This window comes from Larus michahellis, chromosome 4 (genome assembly GCF_964199755.1).
Source record: "Larus michahellis chromosome 4, bLarMic1.1, whole genome shotgun sequence".
Lineage (NCBI taxonomy): Eukaryota > Metazoa > Chordata > Aves > Charadriiformes > Laridae > Larus > Larus michahellis.
Genome location: NC_133899.1, coordinates 65,888,523 through 65,911,597, shown reverse-complemented (window position 1 = coordinate 65,911,597; position 23,075 = coordinate 65,888,523). Strand labels below are relative to the sequence as shown.

Genomic DNA, 23,075 nt, shown 5'->3' with positions numbered 1-23,075 from the left:
ATTAACCGTTCACAAACATCGTATTATGGATGACTTCCAGACAGCAACCTACTTTCCCCCCAAATCACAACTGTCTAGAGGTGGATCTTGGTGTCCTGTATGCTCTTGTAAGAGCTTCATCATTCTGAAAGCCTCTGCAATATATAGCGCCCAACCAGGTGAAGGTGTAGACAAGCTGCATGTGACAATTTGGCAGATGTCAGCAATGTAGACTTTTCTTAGAGAACCCAACACCACAGACTGAATTCTGGTGGAACATGCCACCATCATGGAAGGCAGCTTTGCCTTAGCTGTTCTAGTAGGCTGTACTGCAACTGTCAAAATAAAATGTCCATACAGAGTAAGACTACAACACCATCTAGCCTACCTCTCGTCTCTGACAGTGGTTAAGAGCACACGCCTGACAGACAAGCTAAAAATCGGAAACAGCACATTATGATAGTTCTCCAGAATAGTCACTTGAAAAGTCTTAGAAACTTCCTGCTTGTTTTTTAGTTTTAATATTTAATATGCCCTAATAGATTACTTTTCTATGGATTTGTCTACTTGTCTTTTCAAACCACATACTTCCTTTGTATCCACAACATCTTGTGACGAGGAGTTCCACAGGTGAATAACATACTGTGAAAAATAATCATACGCATGCCCCCTTTTTCTTTTTCCCTTTGAATCTGACATCTTTTAGTTTCATTTGATGCTCCTACTTCTTTTAACAGGCAAGACTGTGTGCAATTACTCCCTTTTCACCCTTACTACCCTCCTTGCCCACCTCTTTTCCAATTAACCACTTTCTGCATGAAGATAACTATGAACGTTAAGTTTTGTGCTCTTGGTAGAAGAGATCTCAAGGACTGTTTGACTGATCTGATTCTGTAAAGATAAAATAAGGTCCTCCTGATGTTTGGCATAAACAAGGACATCTTAGCTCTAGAAACAGGAGGTTCTAGAAAGAAGAAAAGGAGGTCAAGTCCCAGATTCAAGCAAAGCAAAGCTCAGAGGCTTCTTTTGGAAGCAACTCATGACAGATCCACAGGAATAACATGTCCAAGGGAAACAGTATGAAGAGGATTAATCAGCCAGTTACTTACTGCAACCAAAAAAATCCAACTATTTAAACACCAGCAAATAACCATCCAGATTCAAACAGTGAGCTCAGGGTTATCATGAGCAGCAAATGTAGGACTGACTGAGAAAAAAGTCCTTGGAAGTTTGATCAAGTAAACCTTAACAAGAATAAGTCAGAAGCCAGTCTACTTTTGTTTCCAGCAAATAATCCAAAATGACGGGAACTGTTGTATTAGTACAAGGTACAGGCCCAAAAGAATGCAAGCTGAGAATCCAGTCTGTTCTGTAAACTCATCTGTAAGTCGATGATCTTCTTCACAAATAAAGAGGAGGAATGGTCCTGCACTGCCAGCCATTCAACTCCATGCATACGGAGACTATCCATATTCCGGTATGAGGAAGAGGTACGGCATTGAGACTCCTACCAGTAAACAAAGATCTTGATACCAAAACCTCCTGCCACAGTGTGGAACCAGTATCAGAGATACATATATCAACCTTCCAGGCACCATAATGAGGAGCATTTCCAATAATCCATGATTGTCCAAAAGCATATCTAGTCTTGAAAATGGAAATTCTCATTGGCATCCAAGACTAAGTGATCTATCTAGCGTCACAACATGACCTCCCATTGATGGCACTCACGTGACTTGTGAGCCTGTTTAAAAGGCCAAGATGAACACGTAAAAGTGAATTTTATACTTCACGTACAGAGTACAAGTCAGCTGCTTCTTAAGAGGAGAGAATCTAACACTACTCCCTTAATTTTTAATGTGGTGGTATGCTCATCACCTAAACACAGCACAGAACTGTTAACTGAAGCACTCTGAGAGGTTTTTGAAAAGGGACAGACATGGAGGTAACAGAGCTGCAAAGAGACAAAATACACATGTACAGTACACAGCATCCACCATGCACAGACACACATGGACTCCAGGCTGAGTAGTACACAGAGATGGAAAAAATAAGAGGCTAGAATCGCAGGATTTGTTCCTGATTCTCTACTGCACACACTCCCAAGGTAACAGTGTTTGTGCTCAGAGCTGGGATCAGCAGGTGCCCAAGGCAAAGGAATACTGCTATTTCCTTTGATGCTCTGGCTGCCCTAACACTACTGAGGCTGAACATGAGTTCAAGGTCTAGGCATTTGGCTTGAGGTAAAAGGACCAGTCTTGATATCCCTGTTTTTTGGTTTTGTTTTTTTTTATTTTATTTTTTTTTTTATTTGTTGGAAGCAGAAGAAAAATTTTCCAGGGACAAAGGATGCAAGACTTCACTGCTGCTGAAGCTGACAAAATTCATTCCTTTGAAATGAGAGTCTTAGACTGCAATGTGCATTTCTCCGAATATTTCAGAGACAAGATGTCTGATACACTGCTACTAAGTCATCACTGTTACAGATGTGGTGTTGGTTACATCGAACATGCAATGCAAAGTTCAGAAAACGTGCTGGCTATAACTGTGTACAAATCATTATCCCAAAATGAGGGCGTGGGAGACGAGCAAAGGTGACAAAACAATTAACCTATGTTCATAAGCAGCCAGCACAAATTGGTAATTTGACAGACAAGTAAGAATGCTGTTTCTGCCAACGATCCTCTAAAGACAATCACCTTTCCTGGGGCTAACTGTGCATTTAAATCTCTATCCTCCAAACCTCTCTACAGTTTTCAGTGGTGGCTGTGATAACCTGAGCAAAGAAACTAGAGAACAAAACCAGAGATAGTGGTTCCACAAGGATGTATATCCTATAGCTACTTGGTCCTGCACATGAAACCCAGTGGAATAAGGATAACTCAGATCCCCTGGGAAGAAGAAGGGAATGGAATCTGTTATTTACTGAAGCTAAGCATTATAGGGAAATAGCCCCTCCAACAGTTCGCGAACAGAGCTGGAGGCTATAGCCAATACCACAACTAGCAGAGTAGGCTATGAGAAGACAGACCCAAGGTCTTGAAGCCCACGGCTGGTGAGAACGTGCAGAAGTTTGAAGTCACAACTTCTGCAACTAATAATGAGCTGACAACTTTGATGCACCAGTAGAGACGTCTATCTCAGAGATCCATGGGTGCAATGCAATGGTTACAGATAGAAGGGACATGATCTGAAAGTAACTTCACAAGATTTTACAAATCTCTTGGTCACTGATGAAATGTGATGGTGGCACAGGCAGCAGACAAATGCTGTGGAGATTCTTGAGGAACAGAGCTGAAAAACACAGACAAAGTGAACAGATCATGAAGTGATCAGAACTGTCTAGAAAATGAAAAATAAGCCAATGAAGTAAGAAAGGGAACACCTACATCAGAGAACTGCACTTTGGACAAATGAAGTATTCAATGTCTGTCATATGCACGACTGGAACAGAAAGAGGAAAAAATGCATGTTCTGTCCGATGAATTCATGCCTGGAGCAAGCGATAGTGAAACTAATGGGGTATGAACATAATTATTTCATCTTCTTACTATTTATCTGGTCTTGAATGACAGAAAATATGCACAATCCAAGACTGAACATGAACACGATCATTTCAAGATAAAACACTTTCCCCCCCTGACACGGTTTCTTCTGTCAGACATTTGGGTTGATCATTATCTACTTGCCAACACATGAGAATGATCTCTTAACGCTGACTATACAGGTTAGAAATGACAGGGGAGCTGTGCAATAAGAAAACAGATCAAACAGGCTGTTAGAATCCAATCAGAGGGCTCTGATACAAACAACAAGAGATTTTGTACCCTTTGAGAATTACAATCCTACCACTTGCTGTTTGACAAGGCAGAAGTTGCAGAATACTAAGTTCTCCTTTAACCTGGCACCAACAAAGAGCCAGAGCTGAAGCTGTTTCCTGTTCATTTTAAGGATGGGTGGATCTTCTCTCCAATACATTTTCCAGCTGCTGATGTTGTTTTCTAACACAAGCAAATTAATTTTCATAGCATTAGGCAAATTTTAACTGGAGTGCTTCACCAAGCCACTACACTGCAATTGACAGGAGCCACCTGGGCCTCAGGGTTCAAGCTTGGGTCTGAAAACATCAGCCAATTTAAAAAGCTTATAAAGCCTAAACAAACAGAAATCAAAATACAAAAATAAGCCACACAGAACACAAGCATCCAAAAGTGAAACATAAAGACAGATTTAAAAGCCTGTCCAATATAACAACAGAAAATATTTTGGGGCTGTGAATTAATAACTGAAATTATAACCAAAACAAGCAAAATTACTTTATTCAAACCAATCATTTCTATGGCTCTGGGCCAAAATTCAAGACGGCAACCAACCACACAGACGGCTGGAGGACCTCTGCCTTATAGAAAGATCTCACAGATAGTGATCAGGAAGAGGTGGGAGGAAGGGACCCCAAGATTCAGCAGCAGAAGCTCTCAGAGGTAATCATTCACCTCAGCTTGCAGGTGTGTCACAAGCTTCCACAGATTTTCAAGTACTCTCCTCAGTGGGTTGTCCTCTCACCAGGGCCTCCTCTTCGCTCTTTCCTGGGTGTTACGGGAGAGTGGTTGTATGAAGTCACTGCTGCTTTTTCCTTTGCCCCATATTTGAAGCAACACCCTGGATTCCTCACCTGGTGGCTCAGTGTTCGTCCTTCTCTGTGAGCAGAGGCTGGAAAAAGCACAAAGCAAAGATTTTGAGTAATCACAGGGGGCTATTTTGTGCGAAAAACTGCTGCGCTGCTCTGCAAATCTCAGCCATCACGAGACATCTGGATCTCCCTGTCACAAAACCTCTCTCTACAGTAACAGATGAAATCACAGATCAGTATGACAAAACCTAACTTAATAAGCTACTGTGTGAAAAAGTACTCTTGGTATTCCTCTTAAGCCCCAGAACACCTTCTTGACTCTTCGTCCCTGACTCATCTTTTCACATGCTCCTCCAGCAGCTCTAAATCCTCTCCCTTATCAGTATGCTTTGTCTCTTTTACTCATTCGCTTGCATGGGAGTCTACTTCCCCACTCCAAAAGATGTTGAGGACCTTGGTGCAGGAGAGATGGGTGTGTGAAAAGGCTGATCTTTAAAAGAAACAAAACGGGGATAAGGAATTTTTTATTCTTCCCATTATTGTAGATTTTAATTGTACATACTGCAACATTTTCCTACCTAGGCATGTTGTGGGAAAAAGTCAATGTAATCTTCACTTCTCTTAAAAATCCTTAGACAGTCCTTTAAAAAGAAAAATCCAAAACACTTAGAAATGCACCAAGTTTATTTTGGACAGTCTGCATTTTACAGCTAATCTAGTAGGTAAAGCTTGTCCTGTGTATTTAGCACATCAGCTCGCTCCTAAATGCGAGTGACATTTGTTGAGAGCTGTTTATTAAAAATATTGCTATATTTAAAAAAAATACACTCACCTTGAAAGCCCAACATAGAGCCAAACATCGCACAACACAGAGGATCTGGAAAGATGTTTAGAAAGCAGGATTGCCAGCTATGTCATTGCACAGAAAGTTTGTAACCTGAATTAGGAACCAACCTGTCAACCATATGTATTAAGATAGGATAGAAGTCCAGAAACCTATCCCTTGGCAATATACTGAAATTAAGGAAACAAAGGCACATGAGAGAGGCAGCCAACTTCAACCTCATCTTCCTGTTTTGAAGAGACTTTTGAGCCTTCCCGTTCCTACAGAAATGCACGGTATGGTTTGTCTTTTCTTACAAACTGAATTAAAATCACTTTGAGTGAGTTCCTACCTTGAGGACTAAACTTGGTAGCCTTGACAAGGTAGCCTTGAGGCTACCTTGAGGACTAAACACAGAGAAGGGCGTTCCTATGTCTACAAGTACATATGTAGGTTCCTACCATGAGCGCAGCTCATGGCCAATTCAATTATTTCATAAACATTAAAGTATATAATTCTATGAAGCTTTATCATTTCAAAGCCACTGGTGAGCATTCCACCTCCTTCTGGTTGAGTAGGGGGGACAGAAAAAACCTCATTCCTGATAGCAGCCAACAGTAAGGGTTGATTCTCCCTAGGATATGAGTCATTGCAGCAAAACACCACATAAAACAGAATGAATCTCCTTTATTCTTTGCCTGCCAAGAGGTGTTAAAGTATCTGCCTGTATGTCTGTCCACATGTTTACATACTATTATGTCATCCATGACTGCACATCAAAAACTTTAACATTTTTGTACTTAGAACAGTTACACAGGGGGAAGAAAAGTATTACTTTCATTTTATGGATGTGATTCTGAGTCACAAGGAAATCACAGGAATTGTATAAAGTCATTTATGGGATACACACACACTAGAACTCAGTGCTATATAGACTTCCCCAGCACAGACGTACATAGCCTTGGTCAGACACCAGCACCTAATCTACTCTGTTTGCAGGCTGCAGGAATGAGACAGAGCAGAGCACTAGGCTAGATGACAGTACTGCATCAGGGACCCATGCTAACATTTTCTAGGCCTAGTTTGGGCTGTTTCATCATACCCACAGCAAGTTTGTGGCAGAACTGAGAAGCATGTCAGAGCCTCCTGAATTTAGCATTGAAAACAGGAACTTCCTTTCTCCCTGAAAAGCTCTGATAATCCTAGAAATTCAGATATTTTTTTTTATCCCAGAGCAGAGAGAATTCCTAATCCTAGAGTGATGCCCAGCATTCTCTTGATAATATATAGTGCAACTAAGAAAGGCAATAAATAGATGGGGTTTATTTTTATCCCTGGGTGACTGACACTAGAAGACAGGACAGCTGACAACAGAAGGCCAGCCTTCCCTCCCCCATCTTTTGGGCATGATTTCAAGTTGGCTTGCTGGACTGGGCAGGCAAGAGAAAGCAGTAGTTCCAAGTCATGAAAATTAACTTAAAGGGCGTGGGGGGGACACAGTCAGTACACACAACTGTATTCGAGTGAAGTCTCGCTGCACAAAGAGAGCAGCGAGCAGCCTCATTAACAAGTGGAGAAATCGCAGTGGAAGCCAATATGAGCCATCCTGCTCCCCACCGTTACAGAGAAGACACTCGGTGGGCTACTCACCCAAACTGCTAATGCCCTTCTGTACTTGACAGCCTTCATTCTGATTTCTCTTATTCAGCTCCCTACTCCCTGGTTTGTTGTGGCTTTCTCTTCTCTGGCTCTTCCCCACATTTCATTTAATAACTTCAGACACTCCTTTTACCCTATTCACACACATTTCGGCTTCTATTCTTAGTCTTAAAAAATAATGCCAGATAAAAACAAAATCCAATTTGGATGGGCAAAGTCATCCTCTCTATAGGTAGCTTAATGCCAAAGGGCCAGATGTGAGACAGAAGTAGCCAAGATATTATATAAGCTCTCCCCAGTCTTTGCACACCTGATCTTGAATGACATTTCCAACACAGCAAGGAAACACAGGCAGTTTGCCATCACCTAACTACTGAGAACAAGCAACTCTCAGCCTCCAGTCAGGCAAAAACGCCAACTGCCTGAAGTCATTCCTTATCCGGCTTCGGAGTTTTCTTTGAGTCTGTCAGAAGCGAAGGCTCCTACAATTCAAGTTGGGTTCTTGTTCTTAAACAGGGAAGCTAATTTCTAGAGACTCCTTTCCTTTTTTCTCCTGCTTTTCCCAGTGGTCCTGAGACTTGGAATGTCCTTTCAGTGGCATGAGACCGGTAGCAACAGGAAAAAGCTCCTTCCTTTCATAAAAGAAAGGCAAAAGGTTGACTAAAGGTGTGAGAGGCAGGCTGCTCTTACAAGTTAAGGAATAAATGTTATTTCTGATCATTAAAAGCAAACACTGACCCTCAGCTCTAGCTGAGACCTAGAGTTGGACATCACCTTCTTAACATCATCTGAGAAGGGCCCAAAATGCTGCTTTTGGCAGAGCTTTACACTCTGCTGGAATTTAATGAAACTTATACATAGTTTTCTGATAACTGGATATACTCAAACATAGTACCTTTCTTTATGAAACTGTGGAAGTCAGCAGGGGAGAGAGAAAAAGAAGATCCTGGATGTTTCCATGATGCATGAAAGAACAACGGCTTTAGGAAGATAATTCTAAGAACAAATGTGAAACCAAATATCCTCCATTGTAACTGATTCTTTGCCCTCCCAAAAAGGGAGGCACGATAGTAGGATTCACCTCAAGCTCCACTGCTTTCCAAAGTATAATAAAACGGACTGATTCTGTTTCTCAATAACCCTTTCTCTTCATGGAGACAGCACTACAGAGAGAGAGATGCTGACAGAATGTTATTACTGCTGTTGACAAAGGCTGTATGCAGGGTGAGAGGCTGCACTGGAAAAGTTTGATGCAAGGTGCTGGATATCACACTGCTATTCCCTTTCAGTGGCCCACCCAGACCTTCTCAGCCAGTCAGGTGGTCCTGGAAGGATTTATGTGAAAGAGCTCATCATTACTCCATTCCTGGACTAGGATAAGTAATGAGGTGACATCAAAAGTTGCTCTTTTATGTCATAAGATACCTCGTGCCCAAGTCTGAGGTAGAGGTTGCTCCAGGTGCCCATTTGAAGGTCACCTTTCAAAGTCAAACCACTTGTGCAGTCAGTCACAGCAACAAAAGAGAACCAGGAGGGTGGCAAATGAAGACTGGAATTAACAGGATTAGGGTGAGGGAGGAGGCGTACCAGCAATGTGCTGTGCAGAAACCTGAGTGATTTCTTTTCCCAGCTGTTCCTGATGAAGGATTTGGACAGTGTGGTGAGACCAGCTGAAATCATAGCCAAGGTTCCTCTTGGGAATGTGGTAACAACATAAAAATAAATACATTGGTGTTCAACAATCTACTGCCTTCCGAGGCTGCAGGGAAGCCTGGCAGAAGCTGAGGAAGCCTGGACAAGGCTAGGCAGCTGGGAATTCCACCCTACTGTAGCAAATGGCCAGAAAGCTGACACAGGCCGTGCACAGTGGCAACAGTACATACCCTATCCCACCCCTACCCTTTATGCACCGAGAGAGTTGAGAGACACTGGCTGATAAAAGAATCTCCAAATCCCTCTTCATTTAGATCTGGCAAACAATACAAAGTGATTTTTTTGCGCCCCCCCCCCCCTTTTTTTTTTTTCCTTCTTCTAGTGCAGGATAGTTTTGAAGCTTGTACTTTTGCATACCTGCTAAAAGCATCTCTGCTTTTCTTTCTTTAAGCTTATATAAAAGAGGCTGCATTTCAAGAATAATGCTAATTCAAGCAGTGGGCAGACAACAGCCAGTCACAGCTTAGCAATTCCAACGTGAACTCTAATTTCAGGTCTCACAAGACACACATGACCTTCTTACAAAGGAGCACACAATAATTTTGGATATAAAAAATTTTAGAAATACACAGTCTACCTGTAGATTTCCTGTAAAATGAAAAAATCTAGAGTGTGGTAGATACAGAGAAGAGTAAGCGCAACAATGCTCCTTACTATCACTAGTTTGCACATTCATTGCTCTGTACCAGACCACACTGCTTGCACATTCATCTTATTTGGACAGCATTCAGAAACTGCTCTCCACCTTAGCCTAAAGAAGGAAATCACTAGAAAACTAAGAACACCAGCCTGCCTTCTACATGGATTAGATCCAAACCAGTTTATTAATCCCCATATTCTTCAACTAATCTCTTGGCAGTTCAGGATCCAGGTTTAAGCCCTCACAGATGATGATACACTTGCATACCTTCTGGACTTGGCATTCATGCAGATACGGGGGCCAGGTAAACGTCTAAAGTAAACAGACAACTGTGCATCATCCTGCAACAAAGCTCAGATACAGACCTGGGAATCACAGGGAATAAAGTCAAGTCTATACCACCTAGCTCAAGAAGTTTCCTCCATAGCTTCCACCAGACTAGGTGGAGATCTGAGACTTTGCACAAATTAGCAGTCTTCACTCCTGTCAAACTCAGACAGCACATTACTAACTTTTACCTCCCCTAATCAGTAACTCTAATGCTTTTTTCTTCTCCCAGCACATGTAGTGGAAAAGCCATGTGGACACTAGTAATATAAACATTAACACAATAGAACTGCATCACTGTTAATCAGCCTGAGTATGAAAAGGCGAAAGTCCCGTCAAGTCTGGAGCCAGGCAGTAGTCTTGTCCAGTTTTAATCATGATTCATATTTGTTTTTAATTATAAAGGTTATTAGCTCATTATATTTTTGCCATAGCAAAACAGAACCCCAGAAGTATTCTGTCTTCTGAAGCTTTTAAAGTAAGAGTTTCACAAACTCTCAAGAAGTTGGCAGCAAACAGGAGACAGAAGCACAAAGACAGAAGACAGGTTTCACTCATAGTTGCTGTTACCTTTACAAATCAAACCAAACCAAATAAAATCAGCTGTGGTCATCACGGTCTCTGGGCTTTTGCAGACAAGACTCTAGCTCAGGAACACAGCAGCTGCCTGGGACTATGTTGTTATATTTTCATAAAGTGCCCTTCCTACTTTATTCTTCCTAAAATCTGCTTTGTGTTAGTGTTTTCAAAAAGTGTTTCAAAAATAACTTTCTAACTATGAGGTCTTCCACGTAGCTACAGAACTTCCTTGATGCTTCTTGCCAGTGGTTCAAAAGATAAATTCTGGTGCAAAAATGACACCTTTTTTACCTAGAACTTAATTTTCTTGAGGAAAAAGAATTCATGCACTATTCACCTAATGCCGCTAGAGAGGAACAGAAAATAAAACAGCGAAATATGGCAAAATGTCTCCATACACCTTACATAGTTAATATATATAATTGAAAAAAGATGACGAGCCTGTAGGTTCCTTCCTTCATCTGAACTCGCCATATTAAACACAGCCTCATAAAGACAACCTGGAACTTAACAACCCACCATATTACTTAGGCTTAGCTGCTACTCAGCGAGCTATATTCTGAAGAAGACTTGGAAAAAAGAATTGATTTCTTAGTTCACAATCACCCTATTTCACTAATACTAATTGAATTGCTAAATTCCGTGAAGCAGGAAACGATCAGTGTAATGCTGAGGGATCCTCAAAGTAACACAGAATAAAGAAAGCAATGTGATAATGGCTGTATTTTCAGAATGACAACCCACTAGTGGCTGAGTGTTCAATTTCAGTGAAAAATCAGGTCAGAAACATTTTGAGTGTTCCCTAGAGGTAGTAATTCTTAGTAGTTCTTTAATAGAATAAATCCTGTTAAACTTCCACGAACTTTGATAGGAAACTGTCTGTTCAGACACTACAAATAAGCCCCAAATGATAGCTTGCAGATTTAGCTTCCTGTCTGTAGATACTCATGAGAATCTCTGCCTTCTCTCGCATGGCGCCAGAAGCACACAGCTCTCACACAACTTCTGCCTTTCCATGAAATGAGGCTGAGGCCATAGGGATGAGAGGATGCCATGCTATCATTGTAGCGGTGGCTTGTTTCAGAATCCTGAGCTGCTTTGCAGATATGCTGACTTTCATTCTCCCTTTTACTTCATCTTAAGAGCTTGTGTCCACTGCACACTAGTATCTACAACTGCTATTCTCCTACAGTTTAAGTGCTAACCACTACTGAACGGTTTTCTGGACATTCTGGTTAAAAGTTTCCATATTGCCTGACTCTCACTTCCTTTGAGCATCATCCTTGCTTTTGGTTAGATTATTTGTGACACCTTTCTGCTGCTTCTCTGCAGAGCCCCATAGCTATCCTCAGATAGACTGTTAGAGGAGAAGGCCTGTTCAAGCTTCTCAGGCATTTTTGAACATTTGCGTGCATGTTTATACAGAGGTTCTGCCTGGTTCCTCTTTTATCTCTGCAACTTTTCACAGCCTTCTATCTTTAAATGCTTGCACTTTATTCTGTAATCTGCTTTATGACTTGTGTCTCCAACCCCTTTATAGTTGGTATCTAGGATACCAAATAAGTATCCCCAAATAAGCTGCTGATGAGGGGAAATCGGGGCCCTAGTGTAAGCAATCAATGGAGAGAGTGAAGAAGAAAAACAGCTGTTCCTGCAGGAAGGACCAGAGTAGTTTCTGAGACACACAGACTGGGCACAGCAGCCTCTGACGCATACCAGTGGCTTGGTGCAAAGCTGAAGAAAATATCATTCCCCAGTTTCCAAGAACAAACATTTTGCTCTAGTTAGTTCAATCACCACAATATTTAGCACTGTTCTTGGAGCTATACACCTCTTCTAGCAACAAGGAAGCTTTGAGTAACCCACCCACCACGGTTCTGCTAGCCTACCCCCAGCCAAACCCGGGTTCTATCTAAGCTCTCACACTCTTAGCTAAATGGCAGGGTAAACCCTGTGTTTCAGCTTTGGAGAGGATAAGTTTAGTACAGTGCAGCTAGCCTAGCCCTACAGAAGGAAACATGAGCTGAAGTTCTCAGTTCTCACTGGATTACAAGTATTTCCGGAGAGGATGACTACCCTGAACTTTGTAGTTGTTATCTAGTCTGTATTTTCCTTCAGCTCTGGCTGTTGCCTTCCGTCATTAATATTATCAACAATCCTCGGGCATGCTCTGCATTAAGTATTCACAGAAACAGGGAAGGACAGAAAAATGCTACCTACAGATCACAGACACACGTAACAACAACAGCACTCAGAGGAGACGGACAGAATATCTTGCAGAGGTTAAAATTACAGGGTGGCAACCATGACAATGCTCTTAAAACCATGAAAAAGAAGGCAGAATACAGCACACAAACACCTTCATGTAAGTCCACTCAGCGAACCTGTTTGTTCAATATACTGAGAACTCAATTTTTACATTTAATTGTAAATTTACGTGTTACCTTATCAACTTGAACTATAAAGTAGACCAGAACTTTTGCCTTAACTATACATATACTACAGTATTGACATAATTTTATTTATTTTGATAATTCCATTATATTCCATTCCTGCACTGTTATGTTTCAATGTGCTGTAGGGGTTTTTTTTATTGACTATGCCTATTCACCCTATAAAATTTCTGGTAGGATAACTGTAGTTTTTGGCAGGTGGTAAAGTGTGGGAGGCAGTTTGGAACTGTACAAGTGCATTAGCTGAATGTTTGTGCTAGAGGATCAGCAATAAAATCACTGACATTAATAATGGAAATGTCATCTTCGAGTTTCATAGCTAAATAACCAGGAGATGAATTAGGTAGTTCACCCCTGTGCAAACTTTTCTTTCAGCCTGTGAAAACACAGAGATCACTGCATTAGTGATACACAAGTCATGTTTTCAGGGTTTTCACAGCCAAACAAAAGGGGACAAACATACATTTTAAAAGCATTCTAGACCATAATTTGCCCATATATTCCATTACGGCAACATCACAAATTATTGTGGGCCATGGGTAATATGGGTTCATCAAGACTACACAATCTGCTAACAGGTTTGCATCGATGAGAAATGGATTTGGTCGTCATTTATTGAGACTTTAACACCAGATAAACCTGTTTTAATTAATTAGACACTAAGGAACGATGAAGATTTGATTCAATAAGCCACAGTGATTTTCCTTTGGGAGCTTTCACCTCTACTGATTGACTTCACTATGCAGCTGATTCACAAGTCTCAACTATGTCTTTCTGAACTAAGGGGCTTTTCTGCAAGAAGAGAAATGTAAAGAATGTCCTGGCCCTTTATTACAGGCCAAGCTTAAACAACAGAGCATCTTTGAGCCAAAGCCTAAAGCAAAGGGGAGCCATTTTAGCCAAGTTTTTTTTCCCAGCCACATTTTTAGGGATCTTCCTCTTCCAACTTTATGAAACTCAGCCTTTGCTCCCTTCTGTTTAGTCTTTTTAATCCCAGGAGGAATAAATTCCCTGCACAGCTGAACCCCGACTGTTACCTAGGAACCACTACGTGCAGGGTAGGCAGCTGTGTTTCTTCTTGCTGCTGAGAAAGTTTTTTTCCTGCCAGTTCTTGAGAAAGATGAAAGCATCTCAGCATGCCCACCCCCACTTTCCTGGTCTTTAGCACTGGCACTCACCTGCGGAATTTGTCCCTGGCTCACAGGATGCAGCACTGTGAAGGCTGTTCTGGAATCTATTCAGTTGCCTTTCTGCAGAAGTCACCCTAACAGGTAAAAGCATCAAATTAGATGGAGGTAAGAAGGGATAGGCCAACAAAGAATAAAAGCCTCAAACAAAAAATTGAAATTCTCCTAGTTTACATCATCTCATTGGGATTGTAGCTATAAAGCTGTGCATGAACATGGTACGAAAAAGGCCGCGACAGCAACTGACTCCAAAAAGGCAGAGCAAGACAGATGAACACTCAAGCCACCAGCAAGATTCTGATGTGCCTAAAATGCTTAATTGTCCCACACGCCTTGGAAGCTGATTCTGGAGGATAAAGGAGATTGTAAGTGGTATTGGATCACCAAAACACAACTCAACTAGTAATGCTGTGGTAGCCTTATTCCAGTGATTTAAAGAAAAACGATTAAGCAACCTTAGAACAGAAATACACATGCTGGTAAAAACACGCTACATTCAAAAGTTACATCCTTGCATCTTGTTTCAGCAGAGACAGCTCATTTAAGCAAGATTTCTCACTTGTCTTGGAAACTGAGACCCACAGAATGCATTTAATCTCCAGCAGTCCAGTGCCAGTCCTCAAGCAGCTACTTTATGCAAAACCTCTTGCATTTATCTCAGCATTTGAGTTACAACAAAACTATATTCTATGGAGTAAAACTGCACTTCCTTTAACTCTTATAAAGATTTATTATCAAACTGAGACCATGCCGTCTTACATTAAAAATGGGTCTACTCACAAGACAAGGTCAAGCTATACAGCTGCAATGATCTATTCTGTTCTTAAAATCTATACAATTGATCCATCTGTTCCTGGTTTGTCCTCTCCTCCTTTATCCCTCCTTGACCTTCTTCCACCCCACTCAACTCTATTCTGATCACTCCAGACTCCTGCGTGTATACTCGTGTCTCTCTGTCAGAGTCCTTCTCCTTCATTCATTCAGCTCTACAGCGTTATGGTTACTGTGAGCTCTTCTCCAGAAGAGCACTGTAATCTCCAATCCCCGTGTGATGTCCTGATGACTAACAGACCCAGGCACACGTGTGCAGTTTCTATAGTTTTGTCTGAAACCTTTTGCTTTCAGATTTCAAAGTCAGCAAGTTGCCAGTAATCCAGGTGCTCCTGGCAGCTATAAGGCCAGTGAGGGACTCCTGTATTTTATCTCAGTTGGAGTTTAGTGAAATAAATTGAAGTCCATACATGAAGGGAGAGGGATGTATATATGACATTTGCAAAACAGAACACCTTAGTTGAGTCAGCCATAATTTGGAATGCTATTGTCAAATGAGGTGCCTGTTATTATGTTTATTGTCTCTTGGAGAGAGTTTTGGATCTGTATTTATGGTTTCTTTTGCTGCTGATATTGCATAGTCCTTCTGGGAGCTGAGAATCCAGATGGATCTTTATGCTTCTTACACAGAGATTCCATGTTCATAATTAGCTTGTCCACTTTGTTAATGCAGGACAACTGACAGCCAAATTCAGCTCACCCTTCTGCAGGTAGAATGCAAGACCAGTGGTTGAAAATGTCAGCAAGAATGCCAGCAAGTACAACAACAAAAACCAAAACAAAACAGGGAACAGTCAACTTCTACCTTAAAGTGTGGTTTATGTTTAGAGAATCTCTTTCTCTCTACAGACTTGCCCTTTCTCTTTTTTGTCTACCCACAGTGTACCTTGATTCTTGCAGTTTCAACTGTCACCTCCACACAGCTCATTCTCAAATCAGCTTCTGGGTCACTGATTTCCCACCACGTTATGCTCATCCCTCAAGTTCTCTCTGCTGTCCTGATGGAAGCTCCAATGCCAGAACATACTCACTATTTAAACTGAGTTAATCCCCTTCTGCTTTCTTCCTCTTTGGGTTGGCTGAAACCCTACTGCCTTTCTCAGTCTCCTGCTTTTAATGTCTGTGTTGTTTTAGCTTCCACTTCTCCAATGCAATCCATTGTTATGTTCTCCATTTCTTCTTCATCAGTACTAACAAAGACAGTGTTCCTACTGTCCCCTCCATGTAAATATCTGTCATTGCCCTTTTCCATCCCTTATACAGCTAACGCCTCCTTGAAACTGATACCGACTGACTTCATTTAGGCAGTAAACCAGCCCTAAGCTGCCCAGCCTGGGACTGCAAATTTGGAGGATGCTCTTATTTCACAGGTAGAACAAGAGAAATAAAAAATTAGAAAGAAATATTTTCTTGAATAAGTTTTGAACACCTTTGTTTTAACAACCTATTCCTGGGATGCTATGAACGCACCTAATGGTCCAGGGAGGACAAAACCGACACTAACAAATTCACATCACAAAAAGCCCAGGTTTGACAAAAGGACAGCAGCAGATGTGAAGACCCAGAGCCAGGGAGGCTTGTTGCTCTTTGTTGCTCTTGGACAGGGTATCTCTGCATGTGTATCTGTGTGTATGATCTGAGGCTAGCCAAGGGTAAAGAGCTACAGGCCTAGAGAGCCCAGCTGTGTCAGGGTGTTAAATCAAGGCACGTCTCTCAGATGCACAGCTTTTGCTGCCAAAAATGTCTAAGGGTCACGCAGCCTGATTAACCCAGATGCTCAGGAGCTAAAAAAACAAGCGTGCCGCAGTAGCAAAAAAGTGGAAGGGGTTCCAGTAACAGTTACATGCTTGCTCTCCTGCTGCCTGTCCTCTTTTCAGTGGGCACTCGGTTTGTATGTGTGAGGTACCCGGCTTACTTAAGACACTTCACGCATGCCTATGAATAAGCACACATGGGCAACACAGGATACAAACCAGAACCATAGCATTTTACAGGGCTTGCTCTGTGGCCATCATTCTACTTTTGGCACATTTGCCAGGCTTGGCCAGGCTGTCCTCGAACAGCTGGCTACTGCCATATCCAATTGCAGTCAGGACTCCACCCTGCTGTGGGATGGATTTCCTGAACCCTGGAGAAATGCATCACCTCTACCCTATTTCTGTACTAGTTACAATAGAGCACAACTTGGGCTCTTCCGCTGCTGGCACCATGCAAAGCAAATATACAAAACAAGAACAAGGTAGAAAGACTTTGTGGTGTGGTGTTGGGACTTGAAGGGGATATTTGTTTTGAAAGGCTTCCTGAATAAGAGATGTTGAGGATGACATTTACACAGAAGTTCAGTACAAGAAATTATGCCATGTTGATCAACATCCCCAGTAGTTTGTGATGTTCCAGTCTATAGCTGATAAAGTTGGTGATCTTCTTGGGCTCTCTCTCTCCCTGATAACATTTTGAAATACATGCTGCTTTTCCTCTCCCTGGCATTTCCTCTCTTTATTACAGTGGTCTAACGTTGACAGCTGGATTTTTCTGAGATCTTTTGTCTGATAGTTCTGTTCACTGACTGTTTGAGACCTTGATCTACTTGATGCTCTCATAGTTAGAGAGCAGGTTTCTGAAAAGTTACTATAGCAATGACAGTGCAGAAATTTATATTTATTGCGACTTAATCATTCCTAAAAGGAGAAAGGTTTTCCGTCTACCCACTTATACCAGTTCACTCTGGATTCTGACAGTTGAGCTAATATATTTTTCTACTTTGTATGCTGTCATCTGTAATGTGAAGATCCGATACACCAAATGCTGCTTCCAGGGACATCTGCTTCATTCCACAGCTTACGAATATTATATCTGTGATCACTATCTTAAAATGCTGCTCTCCACTTCATGGTTCACAGACCTGCCAATAGCAGTGGCAACATGAGCAGTGGAAAGGACTCAGTCTGACTCTTGGAAAGAAAGAAGAGCCTGTTGCATTAGCTGTTCAAAAACTATCTTTCTACTTGTGATATGATCACATTTAATTGAAACTATGGAGCCCCATGAGACCGTTTTATGGGGCTACATTTCAGCATAGAGCTACATATTAAACCATTTCTATCAGTTAGTCTTTTTCCACACTTTAATATGGGCCCTGGATTTCCACTCTGTTAGTTTAAGCAAGGAGTCTGCTTTGTATGCAATTCATTATAAAGTCAACCTACCACCTTTTACAAGTTGAGAGACTGAGAAAAACAAGAGAGGCCAGGAACTGAAGAGACAAGACTGAATTGCCTGGCTGTTCTATTACTTTTTTCCTTTATGTTTTAACCAGGGAAGCGTCCAACTTACTAGATAGTTTTTGAATTAGTCAGTAATGTTCATCTTTAGCATCTCACTCTGTTTGTAGTTGAGTTTTCTACTTCTTATTCTTTTCTTCCTCTTCTGGAAGCCATGTGTGCTGGCTGGGAGAGAACTGATAACGCATGCAAGGAAGAGATAGGTCAAAGAGACAAAGTTGATTTTAGTTTGTCTTCACAGTCCAGTCTCTGGAGAAATTCTACAAACAACTTTAAAAAGATGATCTTTACTAAGATGTTAAACAAAAGCCAGGTGGTGCAAGAGCAGACTGAGAAATAAGGTCTGGCTTACTGAAATACACGAGGAAAAAAAAAAAAAAAGAGACACAAGAGCTTTAACAACAGAATGGGATTAGTTTCAGTGAGCCTTGTAGAAATAATATATAGCACTGAGATCTTTGAGGCAAGAGATCAGGGAAACAGCCAACAAGTATTTGGGGGTGAGAGTGGGCAGCAAATTCAAAATGACCTGACAGAGAAATGAAGCAGTCAAAAAGACAAAATTAGATTAGATGTTATGGAGAGGGATATTTGCCATGTCATAACCTAAGGATATGGTAGTCCCCACACTGGAAAAGTACAGTTCTGGGTGCTGCAACACAAGCACTGACAAATTGAAGAAAATACAGTAAATTCCAGACAATTAAGGACTTGGCAGGTGGAACTACTATCTGAAGTTAACAAAACCTCAACAAGTCTAAGCAACATTAGGAAACTCCAAGCAGTAGAAAGATATTCAAAAGATGGAAAACATTTGCAAGGGAAAGTGTTTAGGGTAGTTCAGGAAGGAGAAACAAGGTACAACATAGGAAAAATTCAGGATAAGGTTTCTGATAATAAGGTAGTCTAGATCCTTAAATAGCCTTCTATAGGACATGGTGGGGTTTCTGCCACTGGAGTTTTTTGAAAGCAGGCTACCACAATGTCTAAGAATACTTCGTACAGAATAACCAAGGACTGTAAAGAACAGGCTGAAGCATGCAAGACATCTTTTTCTTTTCTAATCTATATTCCTTTGACACAGAGGTTTCTCTCCATTCACTCTCCTCCGCCGATGCATCTCCAGTCTTCCTGACAACAATGAATGGATTAAATTAGACTAAGACATAGCAGTTTTTAAATGACCAGCTCTCGGTATGCTGGAAATATAGCTGGGCACTGCTGTTTTCCGTGTAAGTGAAAAAATGTTACTGCAAGATCCCATGAATGGCAAGAATGGGTTTGGAGCCTTGTGCTGGAGACTGAAAGGCAACTTGGAAAGTATTTCCGGAGTGGCTCCTTGCAGCCTTCAATACTTGGATTAGTTTTCTGAAATTCTGAAGGAATCTTTTGCTTTTTTTCCCCCTTCAGTGCATTTTTGGTGCTGAACTTTTTCCGGTTTTCCCACACTCCTGCCTGTCACAGAGCAGAAACCACAAAAATGCAGTAAAGTAAAGTCTGTCCAAGGAGCTGCAATTCCATCTCACAAGGATAAACATTTCCTCTGCCAAGAAGTGAGCACAGCACACCGGCATCTTCAAATACACATCCCTGCTGCCCAGCAGAGAAACCCACTGACACAGCCTGTCACCTGCACTAACATGAGCTACCCAACATAAAAGAAATCAGATAGTAAACCCACCTGCCAGACCTGATGCTCACATCTGCATTTGCTGAGTAGACAAAGTCTACTAACATCTTGTTTTCTTTTTAAATAGTTTTGGGGGATTAATTCAGTGTGTTATCTCTTAAGATAGCAAGAGTACAGGCAGGACAGGAAATACACAAGCTTCCCCAAAGTAGTTCTGTCCAAGCTCCTTAAATACGCCTTGCAGTTCCAGATCTGATCCACTCACACTGATAGTGCCCTAGCATCTTCATAAGGTGTCTTTCATCAGTAATCTTTTAGTAAAACTTCTCTCTTTGAACAGGAAGCAAACACAGAATCAGGAAACCTCACAGGAACCTGCTCGGAAAGCTTTACAACTCTTCTGGATGTAGAGTAAGTATAAGGGAGGAAGTTGTGAATGCAATTTTTGCCCTTTGGTATTCAAGGATGAAACAGTCTGAGGATATGAGGAAAAACCCGTTGAAGGATTTAGTCTAAAACAGTTGTACCATTTAAGAGGAGATAAACAGAGAGCTGAGGAAGCTACCAATAAAAGGTAAAGAAGAAAACCCATAAGTCTTGCTCACATACTCTCATAATGCACAAAAAGAGAAAATACACCAAGAAATAGAAAGGAAGGTAACCTACAATCAGTAAGCAACATTTCATAGTGATTTTTGTTTGTTGGTTTTTAAGATAACACATGCCAAATCCATCTACCTTAGAATGGAAAGCACTATACAACTAAAAATTTGGTAAGAGTTAGTAGAAGGATTTCTACAAGTAATGAGGAAAGCTATCACTACACTAGGCACAATATAAACACTTTAAATGTAATAAGACACATGTGCATGAAGACATAAGTCAAATCATTGTGTGTTAAACTTATGGGGAAACTTGGCCAAAGGGTAGATTAGTTTGTTAAGGATATTGAGTGGGTTGATTTTTTTGGCAGACTCTTCTGACCCATCAGATTCTAGCCCCCATCAAAGACTGAGCATGGAGGGAGTGTCTCAAGTGCCTTAAACACAAAGTACCATACTTGGTACTCTCAAGTTATTTGAGACATCTGCATAGGACTGGCAGATACAATGTGAGATCTACAGAAGACTTGTGCTCATCTGGAGCAGCCGTTTAAGGTCAGGTGGAATAGCCCTGGGCATTTAATATGTCACTAGCAACCTGTATTTATGTAACTGAATCCCACCATACTTCTCTGATTCATTCTGGCAGTTCCTACATCCTCATGTTTGTATGATGTTACAGCCTTACCTACCTTACCGTTGTGAAACATGAAACTGCAACATAGCGCGTACCTATTTCAGTACACACAGCGCAGGTTATCCTGTGATTTATCTTGGACAGCATAGCCAAAAAGGTCTACGTCAGAGTCACAGGTAGACAGGTTCTTCTCCGATATTCCTTCTTGGGGGAACCAGTGCCAACTCCTTGTTGTGGATGGGAAGAGAAAAAACTTACTTGGAAATCCTCTGGGCTGCAGCCTTTCTGACCACTGCCTGCCTGTGGTTTGCTGGAGGCTTTGGAACCAGCTGAGAAGGCGTACTCTGGGATGGCATCACTTTGTGCAAACTGGCTGCCTTCTGGATACTAGAAGTGGCACTGGATGTCTTGCGGGTATCAGAGCCAGCTGGCATGGATATATGGCTGGTGCTGGATTGTGAGTAGTTGGCAGAGAGAGCCTGGTAAAAAGAAAAAACAAACAAACAAAACAACAACAACAACAAAAATACCGTAGTAAATTGGTGATTATCTCTCTGAATGTTGCTGAGAGTGCTGATGGAAGTGGGTGACATTTTTGTGAGGGATAATACCTGTCTGGTGAAGGGAACCCCAGGGCTCCAGGGACAGTTCCACACATAGGAGTTAAGTGGTCAAGTGAGTGAAGTAGTTTTTAGAGCTGAATTTTATACCCTTGGAAGCTGGGACTAGCTTCTAGGAAGGTAGACAAGCTCATTACTGCCATAGAATGATATTATTCTGGAATAAAAAACAAGAGGACCTATCCTCAATCTCATCTTGCAATGGGCTCCCATACACAAAGCTTTTATTGCTTCAGCTGACTTTCTGCATTTATCTTGCTAAATTATTCTTTGTGTGGGAGTGGGATTGAGACACAGTTATGGTTACAGGGAAGATGTTACAATGCCAGTTCTTCAATCTAACCCTGTAGGTGCTTGGAATAACAGAAAGGCTCTAGGGTACCTTCTGAAAAAGGGAATTTAGGTCAGCAGCTGACAAAAAGGAAATCCCCAGTAATACCAGGGAACAGAAAATATTTCTATTCCTATAGCAGGTGGGAGAGTAAGTATGTTGGAGATTTGGCACAGGGTGCAAAAGAATGTGCGCATTATGAGACAGTGGAGAACTGAGCCGTGGACTGAAAGCAGGGAGTGGGGAATGGTTCCCTACGGGAGCTCTGCAAACTGCTCAACCCTTCAGAAAGGAGCAACCTGCTGAGAGTTCAGCCTTGTCTTTCCTCGAAGTCAGTCAGATTCCCAGGGCAAAGAGGCAATACCGTAACCATGTAGTTTGGCAGCTAGAGGTCAGTGATAGGAGATGAGGGGAACAGCTGAGCACTCGCCAGTCACCTCAGCGTGACCCTGGGAGCAGTGCCCTTCACTGCATTTGTCCTCAGTTTCTTCTCTGGTGAAAAACACACAAAGCCACAGTGAGTGGGCTCCAGGCTCCAGAGAAAACCACAGTCTGAGGGCTGGCTGAGTCTCAGCGCACAGACAGGAAAAGCCCCTCTCCCCCGCAATTCTCTGGCAAATAGTAGGGCAGTGGTGTGTGGGAAGGCTTTTCTGACAGGCAGAGCTCTAGGGAGAAAAGGAAGTGCAGGAGCCAAAACAGGCCTGTTTCCTAACTAGAGCTCACTGACAAGATGCCCTTGAGCTCCCAGTCCTTCTTAACCTCTCCCTTCCCTGCAGTTCTACCTTGACTACAGCTTTCAGATTTTGAACAAGTAGCTGGTACAAGTGCAGAAGTCTGGAAAATAGCAATCACACCCCACCTCCCCCCAGCAAAACAAACTAAAATGGAGCTTAGTTTAGTCTCTTGCATCTGAGTCTGACACATCATGGGGTTGGGATGGAGACAGTCAAGTCACTGCACATCCTTCTTATTCAGAGGTGACATTTCATTGTGTTCAGTTTGATATTATGCATATTTCCTGTAAGTTCTTTTTCTTGTTATTAAAACCACTAAGATCCTGGAGTCCACGAAGCATACAGTCTTAACCCCTTCCCTGTGTCAACATGCATTGGCAAGGAGGTCCGTGACTCTGAAGAAACAACAAGCTTGGATG

General features: G+C 41.8%; 1 protein-coding gene across 10 annotated transcripts in view; it reads right to left on the bottom strand.

The window, feature by feature from the left end:
* Positions 1 to 23,075, bottom strand: part of TTLL5 (tubulin tyrosine ligase like 5) — a 143,592-nt gene that overhangs the window by 130 nt on the left and 120,387 nt on the right. For 3 of the 10 annotated variants that reach the window (XM_074585304.1, XM_074585308.1, XM_074585312.1), the window contains 3 exons: positions 21,230 to 21,450; positions 13,982 to 14,067; positions 4,185 to 4,689 (listed from right to left, as the gene is read on the bottom strand). In XM_074585304.1, coding sequence (XP_074441405.1) covers positions 4,523 to 4,689; positions 13,982 to 14,067; positions 21,230 to 21,450 — 474 coding nt within the window. In that variant the 3' untranslated portion in view covers positions 4,185 to 4,522. Of the gene's footprint in view, positions 1 to 3,135; positions 3,274 to 4,184; positions 4,690 to 13,981; positions 14,068 to 21,229; positions 21,451 to 23,075 lie in introns of those variants that run through there. The other 7 variants (XR_012586769.1, XM_074585310.1, XM_074585306.1 and 4 more) reach the window with 7 other exon arrangements.